Source organism: Chiloscyllium punctatum, chromosome 18, assembly GCF_047496795.1.
Source record: "Chiloscyllium punctatum isolate Juve2018m chromosome 18, sChiPun1.3, whole genome shotgun sequence".
NCBI classification, from domain to species: Eukaryota; Metazoa; Chordata; class Chondrichthyes; order Orectolobiformes; family Hemiscylliidae; genus Chiloscyllium; species Chiloscyllium punctatum.
Window position 1 is genome coordinate 67,840,739 of NC_092756.1, and position 23,446 is coordinate 67,864,184.

General features: G+C 43.4%; 1 protein-coding gene across 1 annotated transcript in view; it reads left to right on the forward strand.

Moving 5' to 3' along the window:
• The window catches only part of sgsm3 (small G protein signaling modulator 3), a 195,117-nt gene that overhangs the window by 132,396 nt on the left and 39,275 nt on the right, over window positions 1–23,446 (forward strand). Inside the window, exons 15-18 of the mRNA XM_072588388.1 lie at window positions 2,568–2,622; window positions 5,394–5,443; window positions 16,904–17,056; window positions 18,485–18,555. Of these exons, the coding sequence (XP_072444489.1) occupies window positions 2,568–2,622; window positions 5,394–5,443; window positions 16,904–17,056; window positions 18,485–18,555 (329 nt within the window). The remainder of the gene's footprint in view (window positions 1–2,567; window positions 2,623–5,393; window positions 5,444–16,903; window positions 17,057–18,484; window positions 18,556–23,446) is intronic.

The window sequence follows — 23,446 nt, forward strand, 5'->3', positions numbered from 1 at the left end:
GTAACTCCATTGACTGTCAAGCACAGTGATTCGGTTGTCTCTTATTGGTGATGGCCATTGCCAGACATTTGAATGGTGCAAATGTTACTTGCCACTTGTTGGCCCAAGCCTGGATACTGTCCCAATCTTGTTGCATTTGAATATGGACTGCTTCTGTATTGGAGGATTTGTGAATCATGTTGAACATTGTGCAATCATCGACAAACATTCCCAATTCTGACCTTGGGATAGAGAACACCTCATTGGTGAAGCAGCTCAAGATGGTTGAGCTTAGTATACTACCTTGAGTAACTCCTGCAGAGGTATCCTGGAGCTAAAGATGACTGACCTCCAACAACCACATGTTCAAGGTATGACTCCAACCATTGGAGAGTGTGTCCCCAGTACCCCACTGATTCCAGTTTTGCTCGGGTTTTGTGATGCCATACTTGGTTGAATGCAGCCTTGATGTCAAGAGTTGACACTCTCACCACTTCTGGAATTCATCTGTTTTGTCTATGTTTGAACCAAGGCTGTAACGAGGTCAGGATCCTTGATCAATCCTTGCCTGTCTAAGTGGAGATGAATTGTCTGCTTTCGAATTTTCTCCAATAGTTTTCCTTTCACTGATGTTAAACTCACTGGTCTGTAGTTTCCTTGTTAGCACAACACCCTTTTGTAACGTTGAACCATATTAATTGTCCTCCAATCCTTTGGTACCTCCTCTATGACCAGAGAGAATTTGAACATTTGGGTCAGGGCCCATGTAATTTCCTCTGTTGCCTCCTACAGCAACCTGAGATACAATTCAACTAGACCTGAGAGTCTGTCAAAACCTCAAATACTGCCTCACTACTTATATCAATTTGCTCAAGGACTTCACAATTGTCATATCGTTGTCCTTGCTGTTACCAATATACTAAACTACTGCTATTAATAAATGTTAATAAAACTGAAATCCTACTTAACCTACTTAACCTTTGGTAATTCACCTTTAGCTGAAAACTTAACGTGAAAAGAACTGCTCTCCAGACTGTTTGTTTGTTATTTCCTGTTGCTACTTAACAGTCATTAAGTTTTCAATTTCCCAGTGTTTAACTGGACTTCTTTCCTTGCTGTACCAAATTTCCTCACTCAACATATGCCCAAGCTGTCTTACTCTGTCTTGTTGCACTCCGTGATGAGCTGCTGTAGTTTTGGTGTTGACAGCCAATTTTTGTATAACTTGCAAAGTGCTTGAATGAACAACAGAAAATCCAGTATTGAGCCCTGTGGAACCTCACTGGAAAATGCCCATAACCTTTGGGTACATAGCAAGCATGGTAACAGTGAGGTCATTTAAGATGACAAAATCAATTGACTGTGAATATGGGTAGGTGATTGAAATAGAGAGAGAGGTTAAGCCAAAATAGGAAAGTATGATGTGGTGAGATACAGTTTAAAATTACCACGGTTCGGAACTTGTTCAATGTAGAGACGGAAGAAGGAGATATCTTAATAAAAAAACATGGTGCAATTTCAATAAGAGGTAAGAGTGAGGATTTTAAAGGAAAGTCAAAGGGGTGGAACCAGCTAATTTGCTTAAAGGCAGCTTAAAGAGAAAGGTGTGATCTTATAGTACACTGCCACCATTTAATCTTGGAGTGTACATCAGCTTGTATAAGAAATATTCTGTTTCTGAAATTTGTGGAAATATGTTATTTAAATGCAATCTTTTCCTCTTACATAGAACATAGAACATAGAACAATACAGCGCAGTACAGGCCCTTCGGCCCTCGATGTTGCGCCGATCAAAGCCCACCTAACCTACACTAACCCACTATCCTCCATATACCTATCCAATGCCCGCTTAAATACCCATAAAGAGGGAGAGTCCACTACTGCTACTGGCAGGGCATTCCATGATCTTACGACTCGCTGAGTGAAGAACCTACCCCTAACATCAGTCCTATATCTACCCCCCCTTAATTTAAAGCTATGCCCCCTTGTAATAGCTGACTCCATACGCGGAAAAAGGTTCTCACTGTCAACCCTATCTAACCCCCTAATCATCTTGTACACCTCTATCAAATCACCCCTAAACCTTCTTTTCTCCAAAGAAAACAACCCCAAGTGCCTCAGCCTTTCCTCATAGGATCTTCCTACCATACCAGGCAACATCCTGGTAAACCTCCTCTGCACCCGTTCCAGTGCCTCCACATCCTTCCTATAGTATGGCGACCAAAACTGCACACAATATTCCAGAAGCGGCCGCACCAGAGTCTTATACAACTGCAGCATGACCTCAGGACTCCGGAACTCAATTCCTCTACCAATAAAAGCCAGTACGCCATATGCCTTCTTCACTGCACTATTTACCTGGGTGGCAACTTTCAGAGATCTGTGTACATGGACACCAAGATCCCTCTGCTCTTCCACACTACCAAGTAGTCTACCATTAGCCCAGTAATCCATCTTTTTATTACTCTTCCCAGTAATCCATCTTTTTATTACTCTTGAGTAGTTCCTGTTTTAAATTTGCAGTCATATTTTTATTGTTGCATTTCAAGTGTTCCTGCCTGACTGAGATCACCACTTGATTCTTTCAGATTATATCTCAGAAGGATGAGCATTGCTGGGTTGGTGAGCTGAATGGGCTGCGAGGTGAGTAACATTACATCATTCTTAAGTCTAATCAAGAGGGACCTGTACAAGAGGGACCACCAAATGAAAGACTCTGCTAACACCAACCATGCTACAATATATTCCAACTGTGTATACGCGCATATAGGTATGCATCGTAAAGCCAATGTATAAAAATTCAAAACAATTTCATGTTATTTAAGGTTTTATTTCTCATTAGCATATTTTTCCCTTTTAATTTTTAAGAGTTAGATTTTTGTTTTTTTTATATCAATTTTTAAAATAACATTTTGCTGCTACTGCGCGTCTTCCTTAAGGTCAGCAAATTGCTGTTGGACAAGCTTTCGCTAAATATCAGCTGAGTGCAGCATTTTGCACTGCATAGCAAGTTTTCCCAAGTCAACATCAATAACTGCTCATTCCTGACACAATCCATTAAGAAAAAGTCACAATTAAAGTTCATTTTTCTGTGTGCCAAGGTAATTCATGAACCAGCCAAGAGAGCCATCTTCAACAAATTTAAGTTATATTAGATTTAATGCTAGTTGTAGAATCTTGGAGTGACTGCTTCTAATGGTTGTTTCAAGTTTTCCTTTCGTCACCATTAGTAATAACGTTACATCCGTCTTGAGCTGCTTTTGACACACCTGACTTATTACTAGCCAAAAATCAGTGTCTCTGTTTCATGCTGTCTTTCTCTATTTCTCTTGGTTCTGCCTCTCTCACTCTGTCTCTATTTCTCTCACATTCACTCTGTCTCACTCCCTACCTCTATCTCTTTTATGCTCCCTGCCTGTCTATTTTTCTCTCTTTCTCTCTCTGTCTCTTTCCCTCTCTACCTCCATTTTTCCCGATCTGTCTCTCAATTCTGTTTCACATTCTCTTTGTTTCTGTTAGTCTTATTCTCTGTCTCACTATTTTGTTACACTCAGTCTTTCTCTCATTCTCTCTTTTCCTTGCACTGTTCATCTCTGTCTCCCTTGCACTGTCTCCTTCTCACTCTTTTTCTCACTGTGTCTCTCCCTCTGTGTTTTATACTTGCTCTGTGTGTGTCTCACTCTCTCTTTCTTTCTCTCTGTCTCGCTCTCTCTGCCTCTCTCTCACTTTCTGTCTGTCACACTCTCACTCCCTAGCTCTCTTACTCACTCAGTCCCTCTGTGTTTCACACTGTCTTTGTGTTTGTCAGGTTTTTCTGTTTGTCTATTCTCTCTTTTGTTTCAGTTTCTTTGTATCTCTCTCCCAATCTCTGCCTCTCCCTATCTTTTTGCCACTCACTTTCTCTCTGTTGACACTCTCTTTGTGTCTCTTTGGCTTGCTGTTTTTCTCTCAATGTCTTGTGTCTTTCAATCTCCACTCTCTGTCTTCCTCTTGCTGTCCATCTTCCCCTCTGTCTGTCTGACTCTGTCTCTGTCTCCCTCTCTATCACTTTGTCTCTTCAATTGTTCCTGCCTGAAAGTTCAATTGAGTTTTTTTTAATCAACTCAATCATTCTGGGTATTATGCAGTTAATGAGGAAAGGCAGACAGCAGTAGGCTTCATCCACTTTTGAAGGCCATATTGTAAAAAAAGGCAGGATGTCACCCCAACTTAGTTTCTTACTGCCTGCTGTCCAAATGCTATACCCCATGACCCTCCCTACTCCCTGCGTGCTCAGCTTCTCCGGCACTGTCAGTCATCTTCTCTTCCAGCTTTTCCTTGCAATGCCAGCAGTGCCCACTATTGAGCTTGGTGCTGTCAAGAGCAAGACTTGCTACCATGGAGGGACAGCTAGAACCCCCACTCTTACAATGTTTAGCCACTTTGCAGAGAGTTACAACTGCGAGGCAGGCTCCTTTCTGGCGCATCAGCTGCTGACTGACTTTCCTTCTCTGGGAACAAGCAGACCACACCCAAGATCCACTCCCCACAAAATCCAGGCCTTATCTGTCTGTCTCCCATCACTCACTTCCATTTCCCCTCTCCCTCTCTCTCTCTCATTCTCACTCATGACTGCAAAGAGCCAATTTCCTGCTTCAGTGCTGAGCTTGATATCCACTTATCGAGACCATGCTCGGGGAAGGATTGCAGTGTGTGTATTTGATGCCTGCTTAACTGGCAGGTAAATCATATTTGCTATCATTGCAAACTGCTCATTTTTCTTCTCAACAATTTGCAGCATTGCAAAGCTAACCAAAATTTTGCAGACATGTGCATTCTCTGCGTGTGAATGGGCAGTACTGAAGCCTCAAATGTAAAGAGAGTTTACAACATGTCCAAGGAAGATTTGCATATTTGATTGAGTTAAAATTAGTTGTGCACCTTAATGTTCTATCATGTGCCTGAATATTCCTCAAATTTGTAATACTGAAGCTGATGTGAACGAAACATTTCTGGAGAAATTGAGCAAGCCTGGCAGCAGAGAGAGCAACAGAGTTGACATTTCCAGTTAATGATTTGTCACCAAAAGTGGTCGCAAATTGCTCCTGACTAGTCTTAATAGTCTCTTTTGTATTGAACAGGATGTGAATTTAAATAATTGAAATTAAAAGATAATGCTTGTTCCAGATTGCAATGGAAATGAGAGGACTGTTATGTTTGCCTTAAATTCGCTCTTACAGAAAGTCATATTAATTATACTGTGTTTGCTGCAACTTACAGTGCCACAGGTCTCTGCACAGTTGATGTTCTGTACTGAAAGATTGGAATTCTTATACAGAGAATAAGTATTCCAAATGCACGCCACACGCTATAATATCTTGATCCACATTAGGTTTTGCTGCATCTTGCTATTGATGTTTGACTTCTTCCTACAGGCTGGTTTCCTGCAAAATTTGTGGAGGTTCTGGATGAACGAAGTAAAGAGGTAGGTTCAGTCACGACATGAATATGTGAAAATTGAGCTTTTGTGAATAATTGTATATAGAGAATAGTGGTAAAAGTGCCTGTGTACCTCAAAACTAAAATGACTATTGCTTCTAACATGCATCCATGATGATACATTGCTACATTTTGTCAGACCCTAATCCTGCCATGGATTTGCATATGTACAGAATGTGCTGTACTTCTGATTTTTCTGTGATTATTGTTATTGGAGAGTGTCTTAGTGTGGACTGATTGCCGCCATGATCTGTGCTCCTGTTGAAATATTCCAGAACAGAGCTTTGTGTTAGCTAGAATTGTGTGGTTGTGATATGAATGTCGCAAACTTTGGAATGCCCATGCAGTAATGTTGCACAAGTGAATTATGTTAATGGATCTCTGACAGCTCAGTGAGAAACTGTGCACACTGGATGGAACCATCAGGTACTTAACAGAGAATGCCAAGTTCATTATGCATTATTTCAAAGAAAAATGAGCTGTTTGCAATTTTTGGAAGTCATGCTAGTCATCAGCCAGAAAATCTACTCAAATACATTGCTAAGCACAAGGTGGCAGTCTTTACTGAATTGTCATGTTAATTGCGAATCATTTGCACAGTGGAACAGCCAGAGAATTCCTGGGTGAGGGATGAAGAGAGTCAGATTCTCTTGTTGCTATTCATTGTTCAGTCACTGTGATACATCACCATCAAGCCAGCAGAACAGCCCAAATTCAAAAAGGAGAGTTTGAAGAGCACCTCTCAACATGAGGAACTATACCGGTGAAACTATGACACAGGACTACATGTATGCTAAGCAGTGAAATCAGTATGTAACAACCAGTGTAAGCAGTCTCAGGACCAACAGACGAGGTCATAGCTCTGAGATTCTACCATATGCAGTCATGAATGACGGCTTTGTGAATCTCTCCATCCTCAAGGGTGACAATATGCAGCACCTGAGATGAAAAGAAGATGATGAAACATTCACACCAATCTTGAGCCAGAAGTGTCAAGTGGATGATTCATCTTGCCCTTCCCAAGAAGGTCTAATCATCAAAAGTGCCAGTCTTCAGTGAACGCAACTTGCTCCATGAGCATTTAAGAAATGACTAAAGACACTGGATACTGCAAAGACAGCAGGCCCTCACAACATTCCTGCAACTGAAGACTTGTGCTCCAAATCCAGCTGCACACCTACCCAATTTATTCCAGTACAGTTACAACACTGGGATCCATCAAACAATAGGAAAAATTGTCTTCATGGGTCTTACCCACAAAATATCCAATTAAAATAAATGCCACCACCCCTTCAGGCAGCACATTCATACATGAAAAAAATTCTCTGCTTTCTGCATCGTGACCCACCAGTTGACCAATTGCCTGAAATCTGTCCTCTGGTTAAAGCTGCTTGGACAGCACCTGAGATTTCCACCGCTGAAGACAAGGACAGCAAGTGGTATCCTCCAAGTCACTCACCATCCTGTGGTTAAAGCTGTATTGCCAACTGTTTACTGTCACTGAGTCAAAATCCTGGAACTGCTGACTGGACAGCAATAGTTCAAAAGACTGCTCTCTACCACCACCTTGAGGGCAATTAGGGATGAGCAATAAATGCTGAGTTACCCAGCAATGACCATGTCCCATCAACAAATTTAAAAAAGCACAGTGGGGAGTGTTTGGTCAGAATAATTGACAGGCTTAGGAGCCTTTAAACAGTGTAACTGAATAGTTACAGCCCTGTAGATGAGGCTGGTGTGTAGAGCATTTGACCTGTGTCTGTTCTTCCATTGTGAGAAAATGATTTTCTACTTTTTTGGAAATCAATTCACCTGCCTTGATCTCCATTTGCTCCTTGATCTGCACTTTATGGCTTCCTGCCTCCATGTGGCACTTGGTCCTCTGACGAGAAATAACAGCAGCCACAGCAACAGTTACATTCTCATAAGCCACATGCCAGTCAACAGAAGAGAGGAACACAGAGATCCAGCTTACAGGAGGTGAGACCTTCATAGGAGGGTCTGAATCTCTCTCAGCACCTGTAAATGCCAGGATCACTGAGGCCCAGGCTTTCAAAGCAAGCCATTGCTGGTATCTGCACCCTCCTGGAATAAGACCTCCTCCTTAGTGGAACATGTGGAATGCATTTTCACTGACCGTCAAGGTGGTATCATTTGAGGGTGCTGTGCAGATGTTGTGCTGTTCTCTGCCTTTCCATAAAGTTCTGCACCCTCTTTTCTTGCCTGGAGAGAATATGGAGAGTTGAACATCAGGAATAAGCTAGTGGAGAGATGGAAACGGCAACCCTTGTAGAGGGTGACTTGAGAGTGTGGGCAATCTTTTTCAGCTGGCCAGCATTTACTGTCCATCCATAGCTGCCCTTGAGAAGGTGGTTATTAGCTGCCTTATAGAGTCATAGATTCATACAGCACCGATATCCATGCCGACCAGGTATCTTAAACTGAGCTAGTCCCATTTGCCTATGTTTGGCCCACATCCCTTACATCTTTCCTATTCGTGTACCTATCCAAATGATTTTTAAATGTTTTAGTTTTACCCTCGTCTACCACTTCCTCTAGCAACTCATTCATACATGCACCACAATCTGTGTGAAAAAGTTACCCCTCCAATCCCTTTTAAATCTTTTCCATCTCACCTTAAACCTATGCCTTCTAGTTTTGGACTCCCCTATCCTGGGAAAAAGGCCTTGGCAATTCACCCTATCCATGCCCCTCATGATTTAATAAACCTCTATCAGGTCATCCCTCAGTCTCTGACATTCCAGGGAAAAGGTTGCAGACTATCTAACCCCTCTTTATAACTCAAACCCTCCAGTCCTGGCAACATCCTTATAAATACTTTCTGTACCATTTCTAGTTGTAACAACCTCTTTCCTATAGCAGGGTGACCAGAATTGTACACATTATTCTAAAAGTGGCCTGACCAATGTCTTGTACAGCTGCAAATGCTGCCCCAACTCCTGTACTCTATGCTCTGACCAATGTATACAAACATGCCAAATGCTGCCTTCACCCTGTCTACCTGCAATGCCCCTTCCAAGGAAATATGTATCTCTACCTTTAAGTACCTCTGTTCAACAATGCTCCCGAGAGCTGTACCTTTAACTGTGTAAGTCCTATCTTAGCCTGCTTGGCACACCCTCCTCATTCCTGAAGAAGGGCTTGTGCCCAAAACGTCGATTCTCCTGCTCCTTTGATGCTGCCTGACCTGCGCTTTTCCAGCAACACATTTTTCAGCTCTGATCTCCAGCATCTGCAGTCCTCACTTTCTCCCACTGTGTAAGTCCTGCCCTGGTTTGTTTTACGAAAATGCAACACCTTGCATTTATCTAAATTAAACTCTATTCGCCACTTCTCAGCCCATTGGCCCATCTGATTAAGGTGTTGGACTCAACGATAATCTTCACAGACCACTATAACATGAATTTTGGTGTCATCTACAAACTTACTAACTATACCAAATAGTCGATAGAAATTATGAACCAATAGTGGACCCAGAACCAATCCTGACAGCACATCGCTGGTCACAGGCCTCCAATCAGAATAACAACCCTCTACCATCACTCTGTGCCTTCTACCATCAAGCCACTTTTGAATCCAATACGCTCTCCCTGGATCCCATGCGATCTAGCCTTACTAACCAGTGAATAAATAAAGTTTACTATGCGAGACCTTGTCAAAGGCCATGTGGACAACATCTACCGCTCTGCCTTCATCTATCTTCTTCGTCACTTCTTCAAAAAAATTTAATCATATTTTTGAGACCCGATTTCCCACATGCAAATCCATGTTGACTATCCTTAATCAATCCCTTTTCATATGTATGTAAATCCTATCTCTTAAAATCACCTCCAACAACTTACCTGCCACTCTTGTCAGATTCGCCTGTCTGTAGCTCACTGGCGTTTCCTTGCAGCCATTTTTAAACAATGTCATGAGATTAGCCACCTATCAGTATTCCGGCACTTCACCTATGATTGTCGATGATGCAAATATCTCTGCAAGGGGCCCAGCAATCTCTTCCCTAGCTTCCCACAGTGTTCTGGGATACACGTGATCAGGTCCTGGGGAATCTTCGTTTATTTGTATTAAGACCTCCATCACCACCTATTCTGCAATGTGGACTTTTTTCGAAGCATCACTATTTATTTCCCACGTTTCCATCTCTTTCTCCTCAGTAAATATGGAGACAAAATATTCATTTAGGATCTTACTCATGTCCTGTGGTTCCACACATAGACAGCCTCATTGATCTTTAAGGGGCCATATTCTCTCCCGAATTACTCTTCCCCACAATGTACTTGCAGAATCTTTTAGTATTCTCCTTAACCTTATTTGCCAAAGCTATTTCATGACTCCTTTTTGCTCTTCTGATTCCCCTTTGTAATGTACTCCTACTCCCCCGATATGCCTCCAGGTCATCTGGTATTCCCTACACTTAGCAGCCATACTCTTCACAATAACAGGAACATGCTTTCTCTGAACTCTCGTTATCTCCTTTTGAAAGCCTCCACATGCCAGATGTCCCTTTACATCTGAGCAACCTCCCCCAGTCAACTTCGAAAGTTCCTGTCTAATACCATCAACATTGGGCTTACTCCAGTTTAGAACTTCACCTTTCAAATAGGCCGATCCTTTTCCATAACTGTCTTAAACTAATAGAATTATGATCAGTGGTCCAAAGTGCTGCCTCACTAACACTTCAGTCACTTGCCCTGCCTTATTTCCCAAGAGAAGGTTGAGTTTTGCTTCTTCTCTAGTAGGGACTTCCACATCGCTACAGTCCACAAGATGTAGCTTGACTCAAAATGCCCTTGGGAAAAGAATTCCAGGATTTTGACCCAGCAACAGTGAAGGATTGGTGATTTGTTTCCAAGTTAGGATGGTAAATGGCTTTGAGGGATACTTGCAGGTGATGGTGTTCCCATGTCTCTGCTTCTGGATAAAAGTTTGGAAGATGCTGTCTAAGGAACTTTGGTGAATTTCTACAGTGCATCTTGTAAAAAGTACACATTGCTACTGAGCGTCCATGATGGAAGGAGTGGATGCTTGTGGATGTGGTGCCAATCAAGCAGGCTGCATGGTCATGGATGGTAGGAGAAAGTGAGGACTGCAGACCCTGGAGATCAGAGTCAAAAAATATGGTGCTGGAAAAGATTGGTTCCACAGGTCGCCGCAACATCGAAGGTCAAAGGACCTGTACTGCACTGTTAGTTCTGTGTACTTCCTAATGAAGAGCTTATGCTCGAAACGTCGATTCTGCTGCTCCTCAGATGCTGCCTGACCAATTGTGCTTTTCCTGCACCATACATTTTGAATTTGTCCTGGATTCTTGAATTTTGTTGGAGCTCCACCCATCCAGGTAAGTGAGAGGTATTCCATCACACTCCTGACTTGTGCCTTAAGTGCTAGGCTGTGGGGAGTCAGGAGGTGAGTTGCTCACTTCAGTATTCCTAGCCTCTGACCTGCTTTTGTTGCCACTGTGTCAATGTGGTTGGTGGAAACCCCCAAGATGTTGTTAGTGCAGAATTCAGTGATGATAACACGATGGAATGAAAAGGGGCGGTGGTTAGATTGTCTCTTATTGGTGATAGTCATTTCCTGGCATTTTTGTGGCACAGATGTTTCTTGCCACTTATCGTTTCCAAGCCTGGAGATTGTCCATATCTTGTTCGATTTGGACATGGACTTCTTCAGTATCTGAGGAGTCGCAAATGGTGCTGAGCATTGTGCAATCATCAATGAACATCCCCACTTCTGACCTGATGGAGGGGAGGTAATCAGTGAAGCAGCTGAAGATGTTTGGGCCCAGGACACCACCCTGAGGAATTCCTGCAGAGATGTCCTGGAGCTGGGATGACTGTTTTTGCGTAGAACCTCAGGAGATGGGAGAGATATTAAATGACTGCTTTGTGTTAGGTTTTTTACTGTGCAAGAAGAAATGCAGACTAGAGAACTCTGGGAAATAAATATTGACATTTGAAAGCAGTTCACATTACAGAAGAGGAAGTGCTGGAGATCTTAAAAATTATAAAGGTGGATAAATCTCCAGCACTTGATTTAGTTTATCCAGGGTGTTGTGGGAGGTTAGGGAGGAAATTGTGGAGCCCCTTCAGAAATATTTGTATCATCTATAATTACCGGTGAGGTGCCAGATGACTGGAGAGTGGCTAATGTTGTGCATTTGTTTAAAACGTTGCATTCTTTTAAAAACGGTTTTGTGATTTACACATGAAAGAAGTGAAACTATCGTGGTATTCTAACAGATGAAAGGCTTAACAGACAATCAATTTTTCAATATATAATTTCAGTTACGTCACACTGTAAATTTTTGCTATAAATTCTGTGTGTTAGGATTGAGTCATCCACTATCACCTGATGAAGGAGCGACTCTCCGATAGCTCGTGTGCTTCCAATTAAACCTGTTGGACTATAATCTGGTGTTGTGTGAGTTTTAACTTTGTACATCCCAGTCCTACACCGGCATTTCCAAATCATGGAGAGACTAGGAATGAGTAGGGGTAGTCAGTATGGTTTTATGCAAGGGTAATTGTGTCTCACAAAACTTGATTGAGTTCTTGAGGGAGTAACCAAGAAGATTGATGAGGGCAAAGCAGTAGACATTGTTTACTCAGACTTTAGTAAAGCCTTTGACAAGGTTTTGCATGACAGATTAATTAGTAAAGTTGGATCACATGGGATTCAAGATGAGTTTGCCAATTGGATATAAAATTTGGCTTAATGGTAGGAGACAATGTGATGGTGGAGGGTTGTTTTACAAACTGGAGACTTGTGACCAACCGTGTTCCACAGGGTTTGGTGCTGGGTCTACTTATGTTTGTCGTTTATATAAATTATTTAGATGAAACTATAGAAGACATGATTAGCAAGTTTGCACTTTACACCAAAGTTGGTGGTATAGTGGACAGTGAAGAAGGTTATCTAAGATTACAAAGTTAAAAATCACACAACACCAGGTTATAGTCCAACAGGTTTAATTGGAAGCACACTAGCTTTTGGAGCGCCGCTCCTTCATCACCTGATGACAGCTACCTGATGAAGGAGCGTCGCTCCGAAAGCTAGTGTGCTTCCAATTAAACCTGTTGGACTATAACCTGGTGTTGTGTGATTTTTAACTTTGTACACCCCAGTCCAACACCGGCATCTCCAAATTCAGATTACAAAGATCTTGATCAATTGGGTCAACAAGCTGAATGGTGGCAGATGGAGTTTAACTTGGATCAATGCTAGGTATCGCATTTTGGTAAAACAAACAAAGGCAGGGCTTAAACAATTGAAAGTAAGGCCTTGGATGGTGTTGTAGAGCAGAGGTACCTAGGACTTCAGGTGCATAGTTCTTTAAAGTTTGTATCAAATATCAATAGAGTGGTTAAGAAAGTGTTTAGCACTCTTGCCTTCAGCCAGGAGTTGGGACATTACACTGAGGTTTTACAGGGTATTAGTATACCAGAACAGGCCTCACTATGTCCAGGTCTGGTCACCCAGTTATAACAAGAATATTATAAAGGTGGAGAAGGTTCAGAAGAGATTTACCAGGATATTGATTAGATTAGATTAGATTACTTACAGTGTGGAAACAGGCCCTTCGGCCCAACAAGTCCACACCGCCCCACCGAAGCGCAACCCACCCATACCCCTACATCTACCCCTTACCTAACACTATGGGCAATTTAGCATGGCCAATTTACCTGACCTGCACATCTTTGGACTGTGGGAGGAAACCGGAGCACCCGGAGGAAACCCACACAGACACGGGGAGAATGTGCAAACTCCACACAGTCAGTCACCTCAGGCGGGAATTGAACCCGGGTCTCTGGCGCTGTGAGGCAGCAGTGCTAACCACTGTGCCACCGTGCCACCGTGCCGCCCAGATTGCTGGAAATGAAGGGTTTGATCTATAAGGAGAGGTTGGAAAGGCTGGGACTTTTTTTTCACTGGAGCATAGGAAGTTGAGGGGTGATCTTGCAGAGATTTATAAAATCATGAGGGGTATAGATAAGGTGAATGACAGGTATCTTTTTCCTAGGATGGGGGATTTGAAGATTGGAGGCATTTTTTAAAGTAAGAGGCACAAGATTTGAAAAAGACGTGGGGCAGTTTTGTTTAGAGTGGTTCATTTGTTGAATGAAACTAGAGGAAGTGTGGGATGCAGATACAGTTATGACCTTTAAAAGATATTTAGGTAAGTACGTGAATAAGAAATATTTGGAAGAATATCAGTCAAGCACAGGCAGGTGGAACCAGTTAAGTTTGGGATTATGGTCGACGTGAAGGGTCTGACTCTATGACCTCCAACAACCACAAACATCTTTCGATGTGATAGGATGACTCCAACATGTAGAGAATTTGCCCCAATACCTGTTGATTCCAGTTTTGCTGAGCAGGTATTGCATGATAGCACTGTTGATGACTCCTTCTATCACTTTATCGATGATCAAGAGTAGCCTGATTGGGTTTGATTTGTCCTGCATGTCATGTACAGGACATGGCTGGGCAACTTTCAACATTGCCAGGTAGATGCCATTGTTAGAACTGTACTTGAGGAGTTTGGCTAGAGGAGCAAAAGGTCAACAGGTTCTGGAGCACAGGTCTTTAGTACTATAGCCAGAGTGTTGTCAGGTCGTCTTCTCCCTCCACACCTCCCCCCCCCCCCCCCCCCCCCCGCCCCCCAACAACCAACCATAGCCTTTGCACTATCCTGTGCCTCCCAACTGTTTCTTGACATCATGTGGAGTGAATAGTATTGGCCGAAGACTGGTATCTGTAATACTGAGGACCATCAGAATAGGCCGAGGTGGATCATTGTAGTTGACAAATTGCTGCAACTGATTCAGCCCTGACCTTTGCACTGTGATCTTCCATACTGAGGATGGAGATATTTATGGAGTCTCCTCCACCAGTGAATTGTTTAATTGTTCACCAGCATTCAAGGAGCAGATACGACGTGTCCTTGATATGTATGTACCTATCAGGCAGGAAAGAAATAGTCGTGTGAGGGAGCCTTGGTTGACGAGGGAGGTTGAATGTCTAGTAAAGAGGAAGAAGGAGGCTTACATAAGGTTGAGGAAACAAGGTTCAGACAGAGCAGTGGAGGGATACAGGATAGCCAGAAGGGACCTGAAGAAAGGGATTAGGAGAGCTAAGAGAGGGCATGAAAAATCCTTGGCGGATAGGATCAAGGATAACCCCAAGGCATTCTATGCGTATGTGAGAAACCTGAGAATGACGAGAACGAGGGTAGGTCCGATCAAGGACAGTAGTGGGAGACTGTGTATTGAGTCGGAAGAGATAGGAGAGGTCTTGAACAAGTACTTCTCTTCAGTATTTACGAACGAGAGGGACCGTATTGTTGATGAGGAGAGTGTGAAACGGACTGATAAGCTAGAAGAGATACCTGTTAGGAAGGAAGATGTGTTGGACATTTTGAACAACTTGAGGATAGACAAGTCCCCCGGGCCTGACGGGATATATCCTAGGATTATGTGGGAAGCAAGAGAGGAAATTGCAGTACCGTTGGCAATGATCTTCTCGTCTTCACTGGCAACGGGGGTGGTACCAGGGGACTGGAGAGTAGCGAATGTTGTGCCCCTGTTCAAAAAAGGGAATAGGGATAACCCCGGGAATTACAGGCCAGTTAGTCTTACTTCTGTGGTAGGCAAAGTAATGGAAAGGGTACTGAGGGATAGGATTTACGAGTATCTGGAAAGACACTGCTTGATTAGGGACAGCCAGCACGGATTTGTGAAGGGTAGGTCTTGCCTTACAAGTCTTATTGAATTCTTCGAGGAGGTGACCAAGCATGTGGATGAGGGTAGAGCAGTGGATGTAGTGTATATGGATTTTAGTAAGGCATTTGATAAGGTTCCCCATGGTAGGCTTATGCGGAAAGTCAGGAGGCATGGGATAGAGGGAAATTTGGCCAATTGGATAGAAAACTGGCTAACCGGTCGAAGGCAGAGAGTGGTGGTAGATGGTAAATATTCAGCCTGGAGCCCAGTTACAAGTGGAGTTCCGCAGGGTTCAGTTCTGGGTCCTCTGCTGTTTGTAATTTTTATTAATGACTTAGATGAGGGAGTCGAAGGGTGGGTCAGTAAATTTGCAGATGATACGAAGATAGGTGGAGTTGTGGACAGTGAGGAGGGCTGTTGTCGGCTGCAGAGGGACTTAGATATGATGCAGAGCTGGGCTGAGGAGTGGCAGATGGAGTTCAACCCTGCCAAGTGTGAGGTTGTCCATTTTGGAAGAACAAATAAGAATGCGGAATACAGGGTTAATGGTAGGGTTCTTAGTCAGGTGGAGGAACAGAGGGATCTTGGGGTCTATGTACATAGATCTTTGAAGGTTGCCACTCAGGTGGATAGAGTTTGTAAGAAGGCCTATGGAATATTATCGTTCATTAGCAGAGGGATTGAATTCAAGAGTCGTGAAGTGATGTTGCAGCTGTACAGGACTTTGGTTAGGCCACAGTTGGAGTACTGTGTGCAGTTCTGGTCGCCTCACTTTAGGAAAGATGTGGAAGCTTTGGAGAGGGTGCAGAGAAGATTTACCAGGATGTTGCCTGGAATGGAGAGTAGGTCGTACGAGCATAGGTTGAGAGTTCTCGGCCTTTTCTCGTTGGAACGGCGAAGGATGAGGGGTGACTTGATAGAGGTTTATAAGATGATCAGAGGAATAGATAGAGTAGACAGTCAGAAACTTTTTCCCCGGGTACAACAGAGTGTTACAAGGGGACATAAATTTAAGGTGAAGGGTGGAAGGTATAGGGGAGATGTCAGGGGTGGGTTCTTTACCCAGAGAGTGGTGGGGGCATGGAATGCGCTGCCCGTGGGAGTGGTAGAGTCAGAATCATTGGCGACCTTTAAGCGGCATTTGGATAGGTACATGGATGGGTGCTTAATCTAGGTTAGAAGTTCGGCACAACATCGTGGGCCGAAGGGCCTGTTCTGTGCTGTATTGTTCTATGTTCTATGTTCTATGTTGTTCTATGTTCTATGTTCACTTGGATGTGGCAAAACTGCAAAGCTTAGATCTGACATGTTGGCTGTGTGATTGCCTATCTATCACCTCATTTTAGATACGCCTGGCGCAGCTCCTGGCTTGCAGTCCTGCACTTTCCAATGGTGTGAGGTGACACAACGGTGAGGTTGAGTTCAAATGTTCAGGTGCTGAGAGAGAAGCATGTGGATCACAAAAACAAAGTGTTGGAGCATCTCAGCAGAACTGACCGCATCTGTGGAGAGACAGTTAATTTTTTGAGTCTGATAAGGCTTGTCCGACTCCAGATAGATCAATGTGTAATAATAAAGTGCCATACAGCATGCTGGGTAGAGACAAGCCTTATTTACCTGACAATGACTGCTTTGTTTTGAAAGATTTTCTTTGCTGTGTTTGTGACTTATGGTGTGGTTTATGTTTTTGTTGACAGTATTCGATGGCTGGAGATGATTCAGTAACAGAAGCAGTAACAGACCTAGTCCGAGGATCACTCTGCCCAGCACTCAAGGCAATATTTGACCAGGGTTTAAAGAAACCATCAATCCTCGGTGGGCCTTGCCATCCTTGGCTTTTTATTGAAGAGGTAAAGAAGTTGGCTATGGATTCTGAAAAACATTTGAATGACAATAGACAATAGGTGCAGGAGTAGGCTATTATGCCCTTCGAGCCTGCACCGCCATTCAATATGATCATGGCTGATCATCCTTAATCAGTATCCTGTTCCTGCTTTATCTCCATAACCCTTGATTCCACTACCTTGAGAGCTCTATCCAACTCTTTCTTTAAATGAATCCAGAGACTGGGCCTCCACTGCCCTCTGGGGCAGAGCATTCCACACAGCTCCACTCTCTGGGTGAAGACGTTTCTCCTCATCTCTGTCCTAAATGGCCTACCCTGTATTTTTAAGCTGTGTCCTCTGGTTCGGCACTCACCCATCAGCGGAAACATGTTTCCTGCCTCCAGAGTGTCCAATCCTTTACTAATCTTATATGTCTCAATTAGATCCCCTCTTAGTCTTCTAAACTCAAGGGTATACAAGCCCAGTCGCTCCAGTCTTTCAGTGTAAGGTAGTCCTGCAATTCCAGGAATTGACCTTGTGAACCTACGCTGCACTCCCTCAATAGCCAGAATGTCTTTCCTCAAATTTGGAGACCAGAACTGCACACAGTACTCCAGGTGTGGTCTCACCAGTGCCCTGTACAGCTGCAGAAGCACCTCTTTGCTTCTATACTCAATCCCTCTTGTTATGAAGGCCAGCATGCTATTAGCCTTCTTTACTACCTGCTGTACCTGCATGCTTACCTTCATTGACTGATGTACAAGAGCACCCAGATCTCTCTGTACTGCCCTTTACCTAAATTGATTCCATTTAGGTAGTAATCTGCCTTCCTGTTCTTGCCACTAAAGTGGATAACCATACATTTATCCACATTAAACTGCATCTGCCATGCATCTGACCACTCACCTAACTTGTCCAGGTCACCCTGTAATCTCCTAACATCCTCATCACATTTCACCCTGTCACCCAGCTTAGTATCATCAGCAAATTTGCTAATGTTATTGCTAATACCATCTTCTATATCAGTAACATATATTGTAAAAAGCTATGGTCCCAGTACTGATCCCTGCGGTACCCCACTGGTCACTGCCTGACATTCCGAAATGGAGCTGTTTATCATGTTTCCTATCAGCCAACCAACTTTCAATCCAAGTTAGTACTTTGCCCCCAATACCATGCGCCCTAATTTTGCTCACACTAGCCTCCTATGTGGGACCTTATCAAAAGCTTTCTGAAAGTCCAGGTACACTACATCTACTGGATCTCCCTCGTCCATCCTCAGAGTTACATCCTCAATGTTTGAGATATTTCTCAGTTTTTGTACATAAATTATTTGTGTTGTGCCTCTCACTATGGTTTTTCTTCTGCTTTTCTCTCCCTACCTATACTCCTTCCCAAAATACTGTTTCTCCTCTATCTATTGACTATCTCAGCTTATCCCTTATTTCACAGGCTGCTGGAAAGGAAGTGGAACGGGACTTTGACTCTGTATATTCTCGACTAGTGCTGTGTAAAACATACAGGTACATTTTACACTTTCTTACCAGCTAGAACAGTGTAGTGGGGCCTATATTCTGCATCTCATCCTGCACTGTATCTTCCTTGGGAATATTTGATGGAGGCAGTGCAAAGAGACCTTTACTTTCAGTTTAAAGGTGTAGAGGGAGCTTCACGTTGTATCTAACACTGTGCTGACCCTGTCTTGGGAATGTTTGATGGAGAAAGCGTAAAGGGAGTTTTACTTTCAGCTTAAAAGAGTAGAGAGAGCTTTTCTTTCAGTTGATAAGAGTAAAGGGAGCACTACTTTCTGTTTAAAAGAGTAGGGAGGACTTCACTTTAATATTGAAAGCGGAGAGAAAGCTTTACCATGTCTCTCTCCCCATGCTGTACCAGTCATGGGAGTGTTTTTAATGGGTACATTGTGGAGACAACTTTACTTTCCATTTAAAAGAGTAGAGAGAGCTTTTCTAATTCTGTTGTGGAACATGGGTGTTGCTGGCTGCCAACATTTATTGCCCATGCCCTAGGGAAGGTGATGGTGAGCTGCCTTCTTGATTCACTCCAGCCCATGTGCTTTACTGTGTAACTAAACGCATGGTATACCTCCCCGGGACTGTTTGATTGGGATAGTGTAGAGAATTCACCCACCATCTATCACAGAGGACAGAGAGTAGCAGTGGAAGAATATTTTTCAGATGGAGATCAATGACCAATGGTGTTCAGGAATCAGTACTGGAGCTCTTGTTCTTTGCCATATATATGAGGAGAATGTAGGTGCCTGATTAGCAAATTTGCAGATGATACAAAGATTGGCGGAGCTGTGAATAGTGAGGATTGTTGGTGGATACAGTAGCATATAGATAGCCTGAAAACTTATGCAGATGGAGTTTCATTTGGACTGATGTGAGGTGATGCATTTTGGGAGGTCTAATGCAGGAGGAAAGTATACAGTAAATGACAGGACCATAAGTAGCATCAACATACAGAGAGATCTAGGCGTACAGGTCAACAGTTGCCTGAAAGTGGGAACATAAATGGTGGTCAAGAAGGCATATTGAAGCTTGTCATCATCGATCAGAATATAAGAGTATAAACCTTGGCACGTTGTGTTGTTGTATAGTTGTGCTGCATAGAACTTTAGTTAGGCCATATTTGGAATATTGCATAGTTTTGGTCAGCACACTGCCAGAGCATATGGAAGCTTTGAAGAGGGTACACAAAAGGCTTACCAAGATGTAGTCTGCTTTGGAAGGTATTAGCTGTGAGAAGAGATTGGATAAACTTGGTTTGTTTTCACTTGAACATTGAAGGCCGAGAGGCAACCAAAATTACAAGAGGCATGGATGTAACAGATAGTCTGAGTCATTTTCCCAGGATAGAAATGTCAATTACTTGGGGACGTAAGTTTAAGGTAAAAGGGGTTAATTTTGAAGAAGATGTGAGAGGCAAGTTTTTTACACGAAGGATAGTCAGTGTCTGGAATGTGTTCCCAGAGGAGGTGGTGGAGGTAGCTTCAGTAATAACGTAAAAGAAGCATCTTGACAGAAATCAAATAGGCAGGAAATAAAGTGAGACAGATCACATAGAGGCAAAAGATTTTTTTTCTGGTATAAGATCACAGACCTGAAATGTTACCTCAGTTTCTCTCTCCAGAAATGCTGCCCATGCTTTGAATATTGCTTGCATTTACTGTCTTTATGCAAGACTCAGGGGTTTGATAATCCACGAGCAACTACAACATTCTAGTGCAACAAAGGTGACTAAACAAGCAGTGTTACCTCAAACGTCTCAAAATCCAATATCTGTCAATCATGTTAACCTTATCTTTGATGATCTATCACAATAGAGACATCCATAAATAAATATTAGATAATTTACAATCATCATTTCTTTTTGGACTCCATGAATGTCCCCAAACTGGGCATCAGTGAGCAGGTTATTACTGAGCAGGTGCTGCGTGATAGCACTATTGATAACATGTTCCATCACTTTATTGATGATCGAGAGCCGACTGATGGGGCAGCAGGTGGCTTGGTTGGATTTGTCCTGCTTTTTGTGTACAGGACATATCTGGGCAATCTTTCACATTCATAGATGTGAAGCTGGAAAAGCACAGCAGGTCAGAGAGCAGAGCCCTTCGTCAGGACTGGGGAGGGGGAGGGAGCCCCGAAGTATATAGAGGGAGGGGATTGGGGCTGTGGCTGGGTAGGTGGGATGGTAATAGGTGGAAGCAGGTAGGGAGTCATTGTGATTAGTCAGTGGGAGGGGTGGAATGGAAAGGTTTAGATTAGATTCCTGAGATTAGTAGGAAGATAGAGAGGTCAGGTGAGATCAGGGATAAGGCTGGGAGGTGAAGGGATTTTGAAGCTGGTAAAGTTAATATTGAGGTGATTGGGCTGAAAGCTTCCCAGGCAAAATATCAGGTGTTGTTCTTCCAGTTTACCTGTGGCCTCACTCCAACAGTGGAGGCGACAGAGGGTGGACATGTTGCCATTGGAGTGGGAGGGGGAATTAAAATGGATGACACCTGGAAGGTCAGGTTGGTTGATGCGTGCAGAGTGCAGATGCTCTGCAAACCGGTCCCCAAGTCTGTGCTCTGTCTCCCCATTGTAGAGGGCACCATATCTGGAGCAGAGGATGCAACAGATGAGGTTGAATGAAGTGCAAATGAATCTCTATCAGATCTGGACGGATTGCTTGCAGCCTTGGACACATGTGAGGGGAAGGTGTGGGGGCAGGTGGTGCACCATTTATAGTTTCTGGGAAGGGTAGTGGGTGTGGTGGTGAAGTTGGTGAGAAATGTAAAGTTGACAAGAGCATTGCAGACTGAACAATCCCTGCTGAAATTGGACAGGGGTTGGGAAGGAAATATCCTTTTGGTGGTGGGGTCTGATTGTAGGTGGTGCAATTTATTTATATGTGGGTGAAGGGTAATGAATGCAAGCTCTTTGCTGAGGACTCAACGTTCAGCCTCAGTGAGGGACACTGGGAGGGTGGTGTATACAGGGTAGGGCTTGGGGCTGGAGCTGAGTGTGGAGCTGGGGCCAGGTGCAGGGTGGAGACATCATCACGAGTGGGTGTGTGCACTAGAGAAATCTGTTTGTGCCACCCCTCCCACTGACCAATCACAATAATATTCCAGTTGCATCTATCTATCACCATTCCATTTACCCTTCCTAGCTCCACTCCCTTCCTCTATATTTTTCCGGCACCTTCCTTCTCTGTCTAATGCTGTCTAACCTGCTGTGCTTTTCCAGCTTCACATCTATTAATTCTGGCTTCCGGTATCTGCAATCTTACTGTCTAAAATTTTCTACATTGTCAGATAGATGCCGGGCTTGTAACTTTAAAGGAAGAATTTAGCGAGGGAGGTGGCAGGTTATGGAGTACATGTTTTGAATTGAATTAAATTTAATTTAATTTATTGTCACGTGTACTGAGGCCCAGTGAAAAGCTTTGTTTTGCGAGTAGTTCAGGCAGATCACATGGTTAAATAGCGTAGATAACAAATAATAGGTAAACAGTGGCAAAAACAAAAACACAGGTATAGGCAAATGCTGAGAGTTAGAGAATCCATTCAATATTAGAGTCATAGACATAGAGTCATAGAGATGTACAGCATGGAAACAGACCCTTCGGTCCAACCCATCCATGCCGACCAGATATCCCAACCCAATCTAGTCCCACCTGCCAACACCTGGCCCATATCCCTCCAAACCCTTCCTATTCATATACCCATCCAAATGCCTCTTAAACGTTGCAATTGTGTCAGCCTCCACCACATCCTCTGGCAGCTCATTCCATACACATACCACCCTTAGGTGAAAAAGTTGCCCCTTAGGTCGCTTTTATATCTTTCCCCTCTCACCCTAAACCTATGCCCTCGAGTTCTGGACTCCCCGATCCCAGAGAAAAGACTTTGTCTATTTATCCTATCCATGCCCCTCATAATTTTGTAAACCTCTATAAGGTCACCCCTCAGCCTCTGACGCTCCAGGGAAAACGGAGGCCTGTTCAGTCTCTCCCTGTAGCTCAGATCCTCCAACCCCGGCAACGTCCTTGTAAATCTTTTCTGAACCCTTTCCAGTTTCACAACATCTTTCAGATAGGAAGGAGACCAGAATTGCACACGGTATTCCAACAGTGTCCTGTACAGCCGCAACATGACCTCCCAACTCCCGTACTCAATACTCTGACCAATAAAGGAAAGCATACCAAACGCCTTCTTCACTATCCTATCTACCTGTGACTCCACGTTCAAGGAGCTATGAACCTGCATTCCAAGGTCTCTTTGTTCAACAACACTCCCCAGGACCTTACCATTAAGTGTAAAAGTCCTGCTAAGATTTGCTTTCCCAAAATGCAGCACCTCGCATTTATCTGAATTAAACTCCATCTGCCAATTCTCAGCCCATTGGCCCATCTGGTCAAGATCCTGTTGTAATCTGAGGTAACCCTCTTCGCTGTCCACTACACCTCCAATTTTGGTGTCATCTGCAAACTTACTAACTGTACCTCTTATGCTCGAATCCAAATCATTTATATAAATGACAAAAAGTAGAGGACCCAGCACCGATCCTTGTGGCACTCCACTGGTTACAGGCCTCCAGTCTGAAAAACAACCCACCACCGCCACCCTCTGTCTTCTACCTTTGAGCCAGTTCTGTATCCAAATGGCTAGTTCTCCCTGTATTCCATGAGATCTAACCTTGCTAATCAGTGTCCCATGGGGAACCTTGTCGAACGCCTTACTGAAGTCCATATAGATCATATCTACTGCTCTGCCCTCATCAATCTTCTTTGTTACTTCTTCAAAAAACTCAATCAAGTTTGTGAGACATGATGTCCCACATACAAAGCCATGTTGACTATCCCAAATCTGTCCTTGCCTTTCCAAATACATGTATATCCTGT